Raw genomic sequence first — 15,875 nt, forward strand, 5'->3', positions numbered from 1 at the left:
AAAAGCCCGGGTGACCTTTTTTGTCACAATGTGAATACCGCCAAAACATGAATCTAATTCGACAAAACTCGTGGTGCAGCTATACGTTCAACTGGTGGAACGCTCCTCACAGGTTGCGCTCCTCACGCTCCCTCCTCGGTTGCGCTGAGCGGGAGGGACCTTGATATGCTGCACGTGTTTTTGTCTCGCTAAGAGATAGTGGTCGTAGGCGTAGGGTTAGCTGTGGTTGCTCCGGCTCCGGTGTGTTTTCTTTCTTCATTGCATTAAAGTTGTTAGTGGCGCTCCTTCCTGTTTGTCTTCCATTGTCCGTTTCGTAACACTTCGCAGCGTTTTTTTTTTTTGCACCTTTGCCATGGAATACCAACTAGCCCAACGGTCTGCGTTATTTGCTCACCTCACAGGGTTCAGCCACGCACAACAGATGTCGCAGATTTCATCGTAACGCTATCTTCTCTCTGGTTTGGGAATATGTTATCTCCCCGACTACGGTACGTGTTTTACATACATTTATAGTGCTTTTATCCATTTATAGTCTCATCCTTGTGTCATCAAGGTGTCGATCCATATAACTGGATATGATATATTATCTGATGTAGCTAGATACGTTTTTCACCAGCTGAGCTTTGTCTTCTTCACGTCCTGTTTTCACGTGGACCTCGCGACCTCCCTGTTCTGTCAGCATCCTGCGTTCAGCAGGTTCTAAGCTCTCGAGCAGCATTCTTAAGCATAGACCCCAACCGTGCACTTCTGTTCTCCTGGTTGCTTGAACATTTTTCGTCACAACATTTTACGCATAGGGCGATATGGTACGGGCCATTCGCCACATAATTCTTATCTTTTGGAAGAATCTAGTGGTGCTGCAGATCAAGCACAGGACGCTGACGACAGTCACAGAGTTGGTGCTGCCTGCACTGCTGTCGTATCTGTACATCAACCTGAGCACCGTGGACCCGACCGAGATTGAAGAGCACGTAAAGAACACAACCAGGAGGCTTCGCCTGCCCAACGCTATCGTCCGTAAGAATCTTTCTCTCATATTAATAGCAGCATGGGAAGATTATTGTTTTACCGACGCAGGATACCTTTCTGCATATCCTGTGCGATTCCTGGTAGCGCGGCAAGACCAACCGGCAAGGAAGATCACACCACGATCGAACGTGGTAAGCTTTCACTTTCTGTGCTTGCATTGCTACTTTTGAAAGGCGCACACTCTTAAAAATGAACTTCACCACATAGCACGCTCCTAGCCAACCATCACCCCGAATGACAACGTTCTCGCCCTAGATTTGTTGAAAACGGGAGGAGGAGTCTATTTTGTGCCGTGCATAATGCCACAAAATAGGCTCCTCCTCCCGTTTTCAGCAAATCAGGGGCGAGAACGTTGTCATTCGGGGTGGTGGTTGGCCAGGAGCGTGCTATGTGGTGTAGTTCATTTCTAAGAGTGCACAACTTCGTGGTCGCAGACTTGAAACCGCAAGGCGGAGCCTCCATATAGAGTTCGTTTATATATATATATATATAAAATAACTAGCTGAGCAAAATAGATGCCGTTTCAGTAGCTGTGTTGTCCTGCCAGGCAGACATGCTGTAGGACAGCGTATGCAACTGCTGGGCGACTTCGGAAAATCAGCTAAAATTCATTATCTTAAATGTTTTCTGGGAAATGCGGGGTAGCAGATCTGCAGCAAATCATTATTTAGATCCATCGTCCTTATCAAACACCCTGAGAAGCCGGACGTACTTCGAGATATAAATTGCCAAATTACGCTGTGCAAATGAGCCGAAACAAGAACTAAGCACTTTTCGAGTGCAGAAAGAGCGACAGGCAATTCAGGTGAGAGGGCACGCGCTTTGGAGCGATGGAGCTGATTGGAGTAGGCGCTAATGTTAGACCGCCTCCGGCCCGAATATGATGAAGGCCACGTCGTTGCTGCGCTCGAAAAGCGCCTAGACCTACACTCTAAAAACCGAACTTCACCTTATAGCACGCTGTGTGCCAACCATTGCCACGAATGATAGCGTTATCGCGTCTGATTCGAAGAAAAAGGGGGGTGTACGCCTTTTTGTGGCAATTTTCGTATATCCAAATTGCCACAAAAAGGCGTACGCCCCCCTCTATCTTCGAATCACAAGCGATAACGCTATCATTCGTGGCAATGGTTGGCGCACAGCGTACTATGCGGTGAAGTTCTGTTTTAGAGTGTAGTTTCGGCTCATTTTCAAAAAGAAATTCGACATTTTATATCTCAAAGTACGTTCGCTTCACAGGGTGCATAATAAGGACGGTGAATTTGATATATCTGTTTATTTATTAATTTGGCGAGTACCCACTAACAGCCAAGGCCTAAATAATGACTGTCTCCGATTCTGCCATCCCGCGTTTCCCAGAAAACATCTAATTAATAAGTTAATTAATGAATTTTATCTAATTAGTCGTGCAGTACACTCTTAAAAATGAACTTCACCGCATAGCACGCTCCTAGCCAACCATTATCTCGAATGATATCGTTGTCTGCCCTGATTTGTTGAAAACGGGAGGCGTACGCCTTTTCTGTGACACTTATGCTGTTCATAATTGTCACAGAAAAGGCGTACGCCTCCCGTTTTCAACAAATCAGGGCAGATAACGATACCATTCGAGATAATGATTGGCTAGGAGCGTGCTATGTGGTGAAGTTCATTTTTAACAGTGTAGTCGCAAACGCTGTCCTACAGTATATTCGCCTTGCCGTATAACCCACCTGCTGTATAACTGGCTGTACAACCCACCAGTTTTCTTTAATAAATTCAACAAAGTATCAATTCAACAAATTCAACAAACAATCGGCGATTGGTGTGACCTTCCTGTCTCCCCTAACACCATGGCATGGTTCAAATATCACGTTACCGCGCCTTGTTTGCATCCACCGTTTTGCGCATTCAACGTCGCCATATAGGTATAGTACCACATTCTAGGTGAAAATGAAACCAGCCGTATACGTTTCGCCGTACTCTGCAAAGTTTTACCTCAGATGTGTGTACGAGCCTTGCGCGACGCGCTCTCCTGCATACGAAATAACTTCTGATGTAACAATAAGAAGTTACCATGTAACAACTCGTGTATTCGTGGTCTCGCAGACACACGTGGTGACATGGAGCGAAATAGAATCCCCCAGTGCCTTCGTGATCGCCATGTTTCCACTTGTCGTCGTGCTCATCATCCCATTTCCCACGTTCGTCTACAGAGTCGGATACGAACTATACAACGGCTTGAAAGTAAGTAGTCACATTAAAGTAACCTTACCTTTCCTAGACAAAAAACAGAGGATGACAGGGTATCGTGTGACTAACAAAAATATTCACGCAGAACTTCCTCATCATGAATGGCATGTCGAACGGGATCTATTGGACAGGAACGTTCCTCGTGGAGTTCCTCAAGGTGTTCCTCATCATGGTACCGGTCGTGGTCCTGTGGAACTACGACCCTAAGGGTGGGCCGGCCCTCTTCGAGAAGACTAGCCTAGAAGTCCAAATCTCGATCGCGTCCTTGTTCTGCTCAGCTTCGGTGGGAAATGCTCTACTTGTCGCGGCTGTCACTCCAAGACGTGAGTCCATAACTTATGGGCAGCTTTTGTAATTTCTTGTGGTCAGTCATTGTTCAAGTGCGAGCACCTCGTTTCCCGACGCGTTGGGCTTTTTCTCAAGAAACAGTCCGCTTCATCTTTATTAGCTGCCTAAAAGTGAACAAGGACTTGTCGCTACAGCTCGCTACGTATCCTTAACAGTCCCGCCAATTACAGCCACACTTCCAGACGGAGAGAAACTTTGCTGCGAGTGGGCTTATCTCATGGGCGCGTCCCTTATGTCAAGGAAGGCGGTCACGTGTTGCCTTTTGTGCTCTATGAAACGTACATGCGATACTAGTCACAAGAAAGGTCATCGTATAACTTCCATGCTGTAATTCCTTCTTTTTTTTACAGCGGCTGTGAGCGCAGCCTCCATGGTGGTACTAAGTCTATCCACACTTGTGCTACCTATAGTGGCGATCATTGGTACTAACATGCAGAACACCAACTTCATGCGTTACCTACAACTCCTAAGCTGTCTATGCCCGCACGTCGCCCTGTGCTACGCTCTTGCTTGCATGTTCATGCATGAGAACTTTGGTAAGTGGCCCCACTGCACCTTGCTCAAGTGCATAAAGTGCGACGTGAAACGACACACGCAGTCAAGCCCGGAGTCGGGCGAAAAAAACCAAAGAAACTGACAAGGTTGACAGGGCAGGAAGAGCCTGCTCTGTAAAACTGAGGGTACTCCCAATTCCCCATTCACGGGGAAATAAATTACAACGTCATGATACTGGGTATAAATACCCTGCAGGAGCAATCGGTACAGCTTGGGCCAAAACGTTTACGAAACACGGCACTTGGCGTATTTCTTTATCCGAGCGGCCCCGTGCTAGGTATAAGGAAGAGGTCGAATAAGAAACGGCCGATGACCGACTGTTCGGTCCATCTCTTAGTATGTGTGTCCACTCTTTTTTGCTGCTATATGCTGTGGCTTCAATGAAGAAGTTCCGTAAACTTTTCGCACAAGCTGTACCTAGTTGCCATAATACCAAATGCCAAAAACATAACTCTTACAACATAACCGGAGGGCAACCGTTGCATAGAACAGCGCAAGTTATGGTTTGCGGAAAGCGCGGGACATAAGCGGGACCTTCAGATCGGAGGATAGAACGATGGTCATTTGTGACGATAGTTGGCTGGGACAGTGTTATGCGATGGCGTACGTCAAGAGAGGAGGGGGGGACATGACAACCGTTACACGCGTTTGTGTACTGACCAGGACCGCAAGACAGATATCTCGACTGGCGGAACCTCCACGAGGTCGGTTTGCAAGACGTTACTCTGAGCAAAGTGATGCACGCCATGCTGGCGTCCTTCTTGAGCAGTATCCTTCTCTGCGTCTACATCGACAAGGTCTGGCCATATGCGCATGACTTTCCAGAATCGCCTTGGTTCTTTCTTCAGGTTAGTACATGCGTATCAGTGAATGAGATGTCTTGAAAAGCACAAGTTACTACTTGAACTCGCAGGCAGCGTTCTGGGGCGCTAACAAAATACCCGACCATCATGCGATCAGGGCTAGCCTACATGAGCAGGCCTCTCCTCTGGTCGAACCTGTGGCCCACTCAGTGAAACCTTACATCATACTCCATCACATCAGCAAGGTAAGGCTGAGTTTTTTTTTGTTTTTTTTTGTATGTGTCTGTCTTTGACACATTTGACCGAAACTGGAGGACATTTCCCTGGCGGATGGTTGTAGTCGTAGTTGATGCGAAAACGTCTGTGGTTTCAAAGGTTCTTTGGTTCTCTTTACAGACCATCGACTCACTGAGTCAGAAGAAGGAAATATTACACTCCATCAATCTCAAGCTATTCGACAACCACGTGACGGTTCTACTTGGACGCAATTGCTCTGGGAAGACCCTCATCATAAAGATCATAACCGGTATGCATTTCGAAGCACCGACAATGACGTGTCCAATACGACCACGTTACCTGCTGTTGTGATAGGGCGGTAAAATACGCTGTTCCAAGTTTTCCATTGAAACGTACTTATAATATACAGGCTCGACCCGACCTACTGGAGGCAACGTCTTCCTGAGTGCGTTCAGTGTCCTGAGCGAGGGCCACGAGATTCGGAAATTGCTTGGCGTGTGTCCACAGAATGTTGCCCTCTACGATGCGATGACAATCAAGGAGAACCTACAGTTCTTCGCTGGGGTAAGGTCCGTTTCTCTGGTTACCATCACGCAGGTGTCCAATCAGACACACCGGTGTACCAGGAATAGCCCCCCCCCCCCCTAGTGAACTTAACGGGTGACACGAGTTTGGTAAAAACGGAAGCCACTCAATCTTTCGTCGAACACAACCTAGTGTACAGAAAACACCCACCTAGAACTCATGCAAGCAATGTCCTGGGCTGTCCGATTGATGTTCGCATTCTATCCACTCTACTTTCCAGGTACGAGAGATGCATACGCTGCGTCCGAGGGATGAAGTAAACCTTGCTCTACTCGAGTACCAGTTCTACACCACGCGCAAAACCCGTGTTCATCGGCTCACATACGGGCAGAAGCGAAGGTTACAACTAGCCATAGCTCTTCTTGGCACACCAGAGGTTTGCGAACTACATTGACTTCCTTGGCCCCTTGACATTCGTAGGCACAGGCGCAGCTCGCAGTTCTTTCCGTGAGCCCAGCAGCTGAGTGCTTAGCGTGACCGCTTGCTAAATATCGTTCTTCAACGTAAAATTCCCATTCTTCGGCGGTGATATTGGTGCTGGCTCATACGTCTGCATGTAGAGCGTTCCTTCACAGTACTGACGGGAAAGGGAATGCTGGGTAGAGACACATAGGCGTGGCTGCTTTATCTGCCTTTCACCATTTAAGCTATGTTCCCCAGCCAGGTGCTTAAGAAGCGTCGGCATCCATGCTGGCACCTCGACCACGCTTTCCATGAACTGGTAGAAATGCCAACTTTTAGCCTGCACTCAGACACTGCCAGAAATGAGCATATTGATCACGTGTGGGGCTGTTTCGAACTGAAGGGCAGTGAACTGTGCGCCATCATTTCACTGATTTTCGTGCAGTACATCATACTGGACGAGCCCACGCGTGGTGTGGACATGGAAACTAGACGCACCCTGTGGGAGGTGATTATGAAGATCCGCCAGACTCGGGGTGTCTTGGTAGTCACGAGTTCTGTAGACGAAGCCGACGTCCTGGCAGACCGCATAGCTATAGTAACATCAGGTGTGATAACAATATGCGGATCGCCTACGTTTCTGCGGAAGCAACATGGTAGGTCCACATCCTGGAGTTTCCATAAGTTTCAACTGTTGCTGTCGTGCGCTTTATAGGTGCTGGATACAGGCTATCAGTTGTCTTCAGGGACGTATCGCAGAAATCGCATGTGTCCGAACTCGTAGACAACATTCTGTCAGCCCCGCTGCTAGTGGAAAGCCGGATGCTGGCGGCTTACAACATCGGCTACCCAAACCCCGACAAGTTGATCTACTTGCTCAAGCAGCTTGAAGAAAATCAACAGCAACTTGGCATTTCGTACATGGGTATTTCTACTACTTCCCTGGACGATGTTCTCTTAAAGTAAGAGGAAATCTTGAAACTCTATGCACCTTGTGTAACCTTTTCACGTATCATGTACTATATCCCGTGATGCGCTACATACTATGACTTCCTAATGAGATTACGCGCCAGCATCTCACTCGATAGCGCACGAGGACAGATAGCTGCTATAGAGCAAGCGTCAGACGAAGTGATTAAAATGGTTTCCGATGTCTCACTACAGTAGTGCGGTAGCGGGATCACTCTTAAAAATGAACTCGACCGCATAGCAGGCTCCTAGCCAACCATCATCTCGAATGATATCGTTATCTGTCATGATTTGTTAAAAACGGGAGGCATACGCCTTTTTTGTGACAATTATGAACAGCATAAATGTCACAAAAAAGGCGTACGCCCCCCGTTTTGAACGAATCAGGGCACATAGCGATATCATTCGAGATAATGGTTGGCTAGGAGCGTGCTATGCGGTGAAGTTCATTTTTAAGAGTGTAGTGTGTGGTGTTCCGCATACGTTCGCGACCGTACCGTGGAGCACCTATACATATACTGTCTAACGCAAAAAAAAAAAAAAAGAAAGGAAAGAGATGCGTTGTGGGGCTTAGATTTGTTGCCACGAGATCTGAGAACCAAAGCATGCTTCCAGGTTCGTCGCTGCACCCACAGAGTTCGATTACTTCGACTACAAGAACACTCTCGGAGCGCGGAACGAGACACGTAAGGGCCCTTGCCGTAAGTGCAGAGCTCTCACTGTTATAACCCATTTATGCTTCCAGCTGCAAAACGCGTCATCGTTCCCGAGGACGTCCCTCTGCTGCTCTACCAAGTGGATGCTCTGACCAGAAAGAAAGCGACATACCTGGCGCGTTCGTTTAAAATATCTATCTTCATGAAGTTGCTCCAGATTGCCTTCATGGTCGTTCTTGAGAGATTCTTTGAAAACGAAGCCATTTGGATGCGACTCCAACGACTTACCCTATCCAATATTACCCTCCAGACGCGTAAGTTTTCTTCCAGTGCGTAGAAAGAAGATCGTCTGTCAAAGGGCCACTCTGGTACTCTGGCAAGGAACCAGTTTCGGTTTCATGTAGGTGTTTTTGAATAGGGATTGGGTTGGATTGGATAGTGATGACGAGGCGCTCAGTAACAGTGTTTGCGTGTGCTCGATTCCAGTTCGCTGCACGCAAGAAATACGGTCCAGTGACCGTCCAGGTTCAAGTCCGGGTCACCTCCCATGCAGTCTGTGCGTGGGAGAGGCCTCGTTTGTGCCACGGTCGCCATCCTTTTCCATTCCGCGCTCAGCCTTCTCTAATAATGAATGCCAGGGGTAGATGGCCTTACTGCCGCGTAGCACAGACTGTCTCGTGGTGACTAAGCCGTGGTTTCTGACAACCGTTTGCTACGCTGTGCATCATAGTACACTGCAGAATATCTGCTGTCAATGTGTTTGCGAGCACAGCAGCCAATGCTCAGAAGTACTCATATCCTACGGGGAAGAATTAGTGCTTAAAAGTGCTGGTGGTGACAACGAAGTTGTAAAGTTCGTAATTTCTTACAGGTTCCGCCGCGAACGTAGCTACCGTTTTCTACGATTACGACTGGGTGAGCCAGGAGCTCCATTCCGTCGTCTATTCAGCTCGTGCACTGGCTGCCTTCGCAGTGCCCTTGTCCCTCTCCATCGTGACTGCAGTGCACGTCTTCCTATCTGTGGAAGAACGAGTGACTGGAGCTAAACAGGTGCAGTTCATGGCAGGCCTTACGCCAGAACGCTTCTGGACTGTCACATTCTGCGCTGATATGATTCAGCACCTGGTGGGCACCTTGGCCGCTGTCGTGCCGCTTGCCATTCCTGCTGACACTAGCCTTAGCTGTCATGACTTCTCCTATACTGGTAAGATATACGTGCTGGTTCCCCTCCTGAGAGGTCTTCCACGGACCCTCCCTTCTTTTCAGGTCCCATGTTCTGTCTGCTCTTTATGTACGGGTGGTGCTTTGTTCCTGTCTGCTACATTGTGTCGCTAATCGTAGACCAGGAGATGACGGCCTATTTCTGGCTTGTTCTATCATCTCTGCTTTTTGGTGAGCCACGCATTCTTAAGCCAGATCTTCGTACCTGTGACTGCGTACACAGACGAATCTGTTTTCTTCTTCTTCTTCTTTTTGCAGGAACTGCCACGAATTGCTACACTGCCCTAATCGGTCCAAGCACTATCTCTAATTTTAGACCTCCCGATTTCATGTCGGAGGTCACTGAATATGTTATGGTGCCTCTTCGACTCCTGCCTCAGTTTGCAGTGGCTCATGGAGCTGGACAGGTTCAGATGTACTTTTTCGAAAGGGCCGCGTGCTGTCATCTTCCGCCAGACTTGTTGCTTTACACCTGCCAGCGCAATCAGAAAGAGTACCCTGTTGAACAACGCCAGTATATGGAACTGGTAAAGATTTGCTGCAGAGGTAATGCATAATAGTTGACGCAGAACACAATAAAAAAAGAGCAGCATGTTATATTGCTTATATGCCATTTCGTAACAGTTGAGTGAGCATCAATTTAACAACTGGGAACTCCACTACGTCCCCCTTGAACATTGGAGTGAACATTGATGTCCAGTCACTAGGTCAAATTACCGAAAAGTGCATTTGAAGTGCATAAGCATTAGTGATGTGTTAGTGTGTGTGTGTGATGTGCGTGACTTGGAGCGTTCACTGGACCCTGCATTTGTCACATCTGCAGCTCTCCGCGCCTCTGGCCTTTCTCGAAAAACTACCTTCATCGCATAGGTCTCTGGTCGTCACACCCGACGTTTCGCAGATAACACAAAAAGTAGGCGCATTCTGCAAAGCATGTAACCTAGATGTTCCATATGTATGCAGCTAACTGTGGGGAATCTGACTGCACCTTTATCACCAGCGAGACTACGTTCAGCAGTCAGTCGTACTTCTGGGACATTGCGCTCATGTTCCTCAGCGGAATTCTCTACCTCACGCTGGTCATCAGTTGGGAGCGTCGACCTGAGACGAAGAACTACATACGGAATCTGCTCGAGCCTCTACACATCCAGGACGTCGCGCGCACGAAGAAGCAGGTGCCCATACAGGTACGTGACTAAACTTGTTCTCTTTTTTTGTGATCCCTGGTAGCTATACCCCTTCGTGCACGATACGTAGTGCCACTATGGACTAAATTTAATATCATCAGAATTCTACCAAAGTTATGTTACTGAAACCATCTTGCCTCATTTTACATTCCTGCAAAATATTTTTGCTCTACGTGACGCGAAAGCTAGAGAAAATTTTATTTTTGAGAACTGTGACGTCATGTTAGGCACCGACGGAGCGCCCGGCTCTCATCTGGCAACGTTCTTGCCCTTCGCGTATTCCGGGGGGCTCACTTTTTGCACTCCGTTGGCGGGGCCCCACATGACGTATCATCCGACCGCTCCGGCCATCGACAAACAGAGGGAGAAGACATCTCTCCCATTTCCCCCTCTTTCGATCGGTGTCACGTGACTTCTCCACCACGTGACCCTCCCCGGAGTACGGCATCGTTGCTAGGAGACATGAATTTGTGGGCTTATGATTACGTCACCCGCGCCTCGCGTCATCGAAACTCGTGGAGGCTCAGCAGATCTTGAAATACTGACAGAAATGCGCAGCGTTCGCAAACAGGATTGAAATTTCGCCTATAGAATTATTGAGAAACTCCTTTTCATGGACTACATAAAATAAACGCAGTTTTCCGAGTCCTGAGTGGCACTTTAATCTCGAACATACCGCTAATAGCACGCTATGCTATTGTCTCCTCGGTGGATTTTCTTCAACTTTCTGCCTCAATCCAACAGGCCAACGTTAGGCATCCAACTGTCCTCGATGAGCAGGATCTCGTAGAAGCTGTCATCGACCAGTTCAGAAGTCCCGAAGTCCGCGTCAAGCCGGGTGGTCTGGTCATGGATGGAGTTTCATTCGAAGAACGGGGCCAGTATTTTCCAGACATGTATCTGTACGTCGCCCCGAGAGAAATCTTCGGTATCGTGGGTCGTGCTCAGTCTGGCAGGTCTACCGTGCTGCGGGCCGCTGCTGGGATGAAGAACGTCCTGTCTGGGCATCTTTACATGAACGGTATCGACCTGGCCAACCAGCGAGCAGCGGTGAGGCATACATCTTTAAAGGGGCACTAAAATGCAAAAAAACAAGTTTACTTCGAATTACGTTGCACGCTATGTTAAAATATAAAAAAAATTAAAACCCCCCAGTTCTGGGTAGGACGAGGACAGAGAATAAAAACGACAAGGACCGGCACTGAACTGCAACCAAGTGATTTTTATCTATTTTTACGAGCAAGCCAAAGCAAACACCCCTCTCACATCCAAGGAAACAACCAACGAAAGCGCCGTTGCGACAAAACATGTTCTTCAAGCTCGGCCCCCCCTGTCTGTTGTTTCGAGTGCTGATAAATTCTTCAACTTTCTTTGTGTAATCAGGGGTGGCAGAGGCTTTTTCAATTCAAACGTGGCTGCATTTTAGTGCCCCTTTAATGTTTTATTTTCAAGAGTTTTTCCAGTAGTGCTCACACGAGTTGTTTCGCGACGGGTACCACACTGGTCCGTCTTAGTTCGCTTTCCTAACCTCTGATGCGTTCTGTACGAAATGTGTAGTATGATCTTCTCCCTTCTGTGCAGTACATGAAGCAAATTGGCTACTGCCCGCAGACGAACCCTCTAATAAGCAAGCTAACTGTTCGAGAAATGCTCACGCTGCTTGCACGTCTACGAGGTCTGAATCCGCAACAAGTGGAGGAAGAAGTATCCTTTGCTACGGGGATTGCGGGACTGCTGAGAGTTCAACAAATCAGCATTTCCCTACTCTCGTAAGTGGACAGCTGTTGCGCCGCTCGCGAAAAAATAGTCCCGGAACATTGCCTACAGTGGAAGTGAATGACAGCAAAACATAGGGACTAGTTGACAGCGCAGGAGAAGCTTTTTTTAATATTAACATTGCCTTGAGTTTGAGGGGAAAAACACGGGACCGAGCACAGGACGAGATGAACAGAGAGACTCACGAACCAGCAATGTATTAAAGCTTCATTGCTGGTTTGTGAGTCTATCTGTTCATCTCGTCCTGTCTCGTCCTCAAACTCAAGTTCAATGTCAATTCAGCACCAGCTAGCTTGCCTGCTCCTGCTATGTTCAAGGTTTTTTTTATGCTGGCTGCTTTGAGAGCTGCGGCCCAGAATCAGGTCCCCTTTAGGGGGTTGAGCAACTTCGTTATGAACGCGATGTAAGCCGCGAAAATAAAACAGGCCAAACGCTATGCCTCTACCACTCATTATCCGATCAAGGACATCACTGCGTAATGTGAAATGCCTGAGTCTGGGTCTGTGTAACGTTGGAGTCGTGTATTTCTCCTGCCCCTTTAGTTGTGACCAAACTCAGTTTTTTCTTCAGTTTCAAATTTCTTCAGTTTCTCAGCTTTTTCACTTTTGTCGGTTGCAGAGTTCTACCTGCTTTTTAGTTGTGCACAATGTGCTCAATGTCCACTGCACTGTCAATGCAGGGAAAGCAACACTTCCTGAAAGTGTTAGCTGTGCTAGAAAGAAATAGTATAAAAAGTGCTAGAAAGAAACAACAGCTCTTACACACATCTTGTCAACATTGAGTGTGACTAAAGGTGTAAAAAGGTGTAAAGGGTGTAAACCTAAGACCGTTAACGGAGCAGCCGTTACTTCACCTGTACTATCATTTCGAGGGGGGTGTATTTATTTTCACAGGAAAAGTCAGCCAGAAAGAACGGCTTGCTATTCCTTATTCCTTAAGGGGCGCACACCCTTTTTGTGGCAATTATGAACCGCATAATTGTCTTGTAGTTGTTTCACATAGTTGTCACATAGATCTGTTTCGTGAAATGTCCTGTTATCGTGAAATATTGAGTAGAAAGTGTAAAATACTACGTGACATCCAGGAGCAGTCAGAAGCGGCAGCTCTCAATAGGCATGGCCCTGGTCGGCGACGCGAGCCTCTTGATCTTGGACGAGCCATTGCAAGACGTGGACCCCGTATCGCGATTGGGGTTGATTAAGAACCTGCAGAGAGTACAAGCGTCCCATAACTTGACCGTTTTGATCGCCTCGCACCGGTAAATACCTCCAGGCAGGAGCAACACTGCGTGTGTGTTTCATGCTACTGTTATCCTTGCAGAGCTGCCGTGTGCGAGACCTTGTGCGACCGCGTGGCGTTCCTGTCGGACGGCGAGTTCGCTGCTATAGGCTCACCCACGGAACTGAGGAAAGATGTTGGACAGAGGTTCATTGTCATGATCAGGCTGACCGTACATCAGACTACGAAAGGAGATTTCTTCAAGCAGGTCAACCGAGAAATCAAAGTAATCTTTCCAACGTCGGTCATCACGGACGTCAGGAAGGTAGGCCTCGTTGAGAAGTCCCCGTATAGCCAAAATAATACCCTACACTGTTGAAGTAGAACTTCACCACATAACATGCTCTTAGCCAACCACCATTCCGAATGTTCTGTGCCACGATTCGTTCAAAACAGGAGGCGGAGCCTACCTGGGACATGCATAATGTTCGCAGATATAGGCGCCTCCTCCCATTTTCAGCAAATAAGGACACAGAATGGTATCATTCGGAATGAGGGTTGGCTAGGAGCGTGCTATGTGGTGTGGTGCTGTTTTAACAGTGTAGCCACACGGCAAACTAATGCATTAAACGGAATAGCATTTGCTTCACCTCGTAACCAACCATCTCGAACGCCATCGTTCTCTCCAATGGTTTGTTGAAAACAGACCTGTGGCGTACGCCTTTTCTGTTTTCAACAAATCAGGGGAGAGAACGAAATCATTCGAGATCATGGTTGGTTAGGAGGCGAAGTAAATGCCACTCCATGTCATTAAATACCATGATAGGTATGTGCGCGCTTCTCCTGCTGTCTCATTGGATACCGGCAATTTTTGTCTCCTGGGGATCCCATTCGTCGCGACCAAAGACTGCTCTGTTTTCATTGCGTTTTTCTTCTAAACGGTAGCGCTGTGTGAACTAATTTCGCTTGCATTAACACTAATTGAAACGCGGACTTTCATTTGAGAACAAGTTGTTTTTGTATTTTAGTGTCCCTTTAAGGCCAGCTCACACGCAACGGCGGACGGTGACCGCGGGCGGCACGGGCCGCCAAATCGCCGTGCCGTGACCTCTACCACGCTCTATCGACCAATGGGCGTTGCCAGGGCGTGTAGCGTTTGGCCGTAGGGGAGAAACGATCCCGTTATGTTCGGGAAAGTACGCGACCACGTCAGGAAAAGAGTGTGAATCGGTAATCAGTAAATCGGTATTGAAAAATTGCAGCAATGCGCCATCATACCGCGCATGTACAGAACAGTACGATCGGACCCGTTCCAAATCCGCACGCACTCGATTGGCATGCGCGCGTCTCTCCTGCTGTCTGATTAGATGCTGCAAATCTTTTGCTTCCAGGGGATCTCATGGGTTTCCGCCAAAGACTGCTCTGTTTTCATTGCGTTGTTCGTCGCTGCGTGAACTAATTTTGCTTGCATTATACCAATTTGAGTGCATTTCAGTGCGTCTTTAACAAAAGATACGCGTCGGCTCCCGCCATCCTGTCGTATGCCCCACTCTGAATGTGGCGGAGATGTAGGACTTCATCGCATAGCACGCAGCTCGCTAACAAATCATCCTGAATGACATCATTCTCTGCCTTGATTTGTTGAAAACGGGAGACGTACGCCTTTTCGTGACACTTATGCAGAAATGTTAATTGTCACAAAAAGGCGTACGCCCCGCGCTTTCGGAAAATCAAGAGTGATTGACGTACACTCTTAGAAATGAACTTCACCGCATAGCACGCTCCTATAGCCAACCATAATCTTTAATGATATCGTTATCTGCCCTGATTTGTTGAAAACGGGAGGCGTACGCCTTTTCTGTGATAATTATGAACAGCATAAGTGTCACAAAATAGGCTCCGCCCCAAGTTTTCAACAAATCAGGGACGAGAACGTTGTCATTCGAGATTATGGTTGGCTAGGAGCGTGCTATGTGGTGAAACTCATTTTTAAGAGTGTATCACTCTGTGCAATGGTTGGCCTTCAGCGTGCTATGTGGTGAAGCTCTGAAGTACGCCCGGTGCAGTGTGGGCAAGGTCAAGACTATAGCCAAGATACGGTTCACCATAAGCACGCCTTTCTTTCTCATTGTGCACTCGAATTCTAGGATCAGCTGACATATAGGGTAAAGGATGCCGTGATTCCGTGGAGCCAGGTCTTCGAGAAAATGGAACGTCTAAAGGAGACTTTGCGGTTCGAAGACTACGTGGTGAATGAAGACACTCTGGGGGAAGTCTTCTTGGGTTTCACGCACGAACGTAAAGTCGTCGACTTCGGTGCCGTGGAAGCCATACGCTATATGTCGACCGATCCACCGATGCTCATAAAGAAGCCGTCGGACAGTTCTGGTCCAAGCTTTGATATGTCTGAAAGCATGTTGTAAAAATATGCGTGGGATGTGGACATCTTTGCAGTGACCACAAGTAATAGCTGCCAATACGAGTGATTATTGCTTTTAATGCGATGTATATTTTTGTTCCATTTGGTACCACTGATGAGTAAAATACGGCACACATTTTGCCAGCTGCTGGTGCAAATTTTTGAGACCTTTCAGGGAAGTGCCTTTGTAAACCACCCCGAAGTAAAGACTGAGGAGTCCTAGACTCAAATGTCGTGG

The 15,875-nt window shown here is 47.7% G+C and overlaps 1 protein-coding gene across 1 annotated transcript; it reads left to right on the forward strand.

Moving 5' to 3' along the window:
- The first annotated feature begins 664 nt into the window (after positions 1-664).
- On the forward strand, positions 665-15,759 carry LOC135369814 (phospholipid-transporting ATPase ABCA3-like). Its single transcript, XM_064603354.1, has 23 exons — positions 665-1,017; positions 1,078-1,160; positions 3,118-3,255; positions 3,347-3,584; positions 3,960-4,145; positions 4,828-5,012; positions 5,078-5,212; positions 5,364-5,493; positions 5,614-5,768; positions 6,010-6,165; positions 6,637-6,847; positions 6,907-7,153; positions 7,776-7,846; positions 7,906-8,130; positions 8,688-9,020; positions 9,083-9,208; positions 9,296-9,583; positions 10,001-10,224; positions 10,969-11,274; positions 11,806-11,993; positions 13,085-13,258; positions 13,321-13,543; positions 15,366-15,759. Exons 1-23 carry the CDS (start codon positions 804-806, stop codon positions 15,639-15,641), a joined length of 4,512 nt encoding a protein of 1,503 aa, XP_064459424.1. The 5' UTR covers positions 665-803; the 3' UTR covers positions 15,642-15,759.
- The last annotated feature ends 116 nt before the right edge of the window (positions 15,760-15,875 follow it).

The sequence above is a fragment of the Ornithodoros turicata genome, chromosome 10 (genome assembly GCF_037126465.1).
Source record: "Ornithodoros turicata isolate Travis chromosome 10, ASM3712646v1, whole genome shotgun sequence".
NCBI lineage: Eukaryota > Metazoa > Arthropoda > Arachnida > Ixodida > Argasidae > Ornithodoros > Ornithodoros turicata.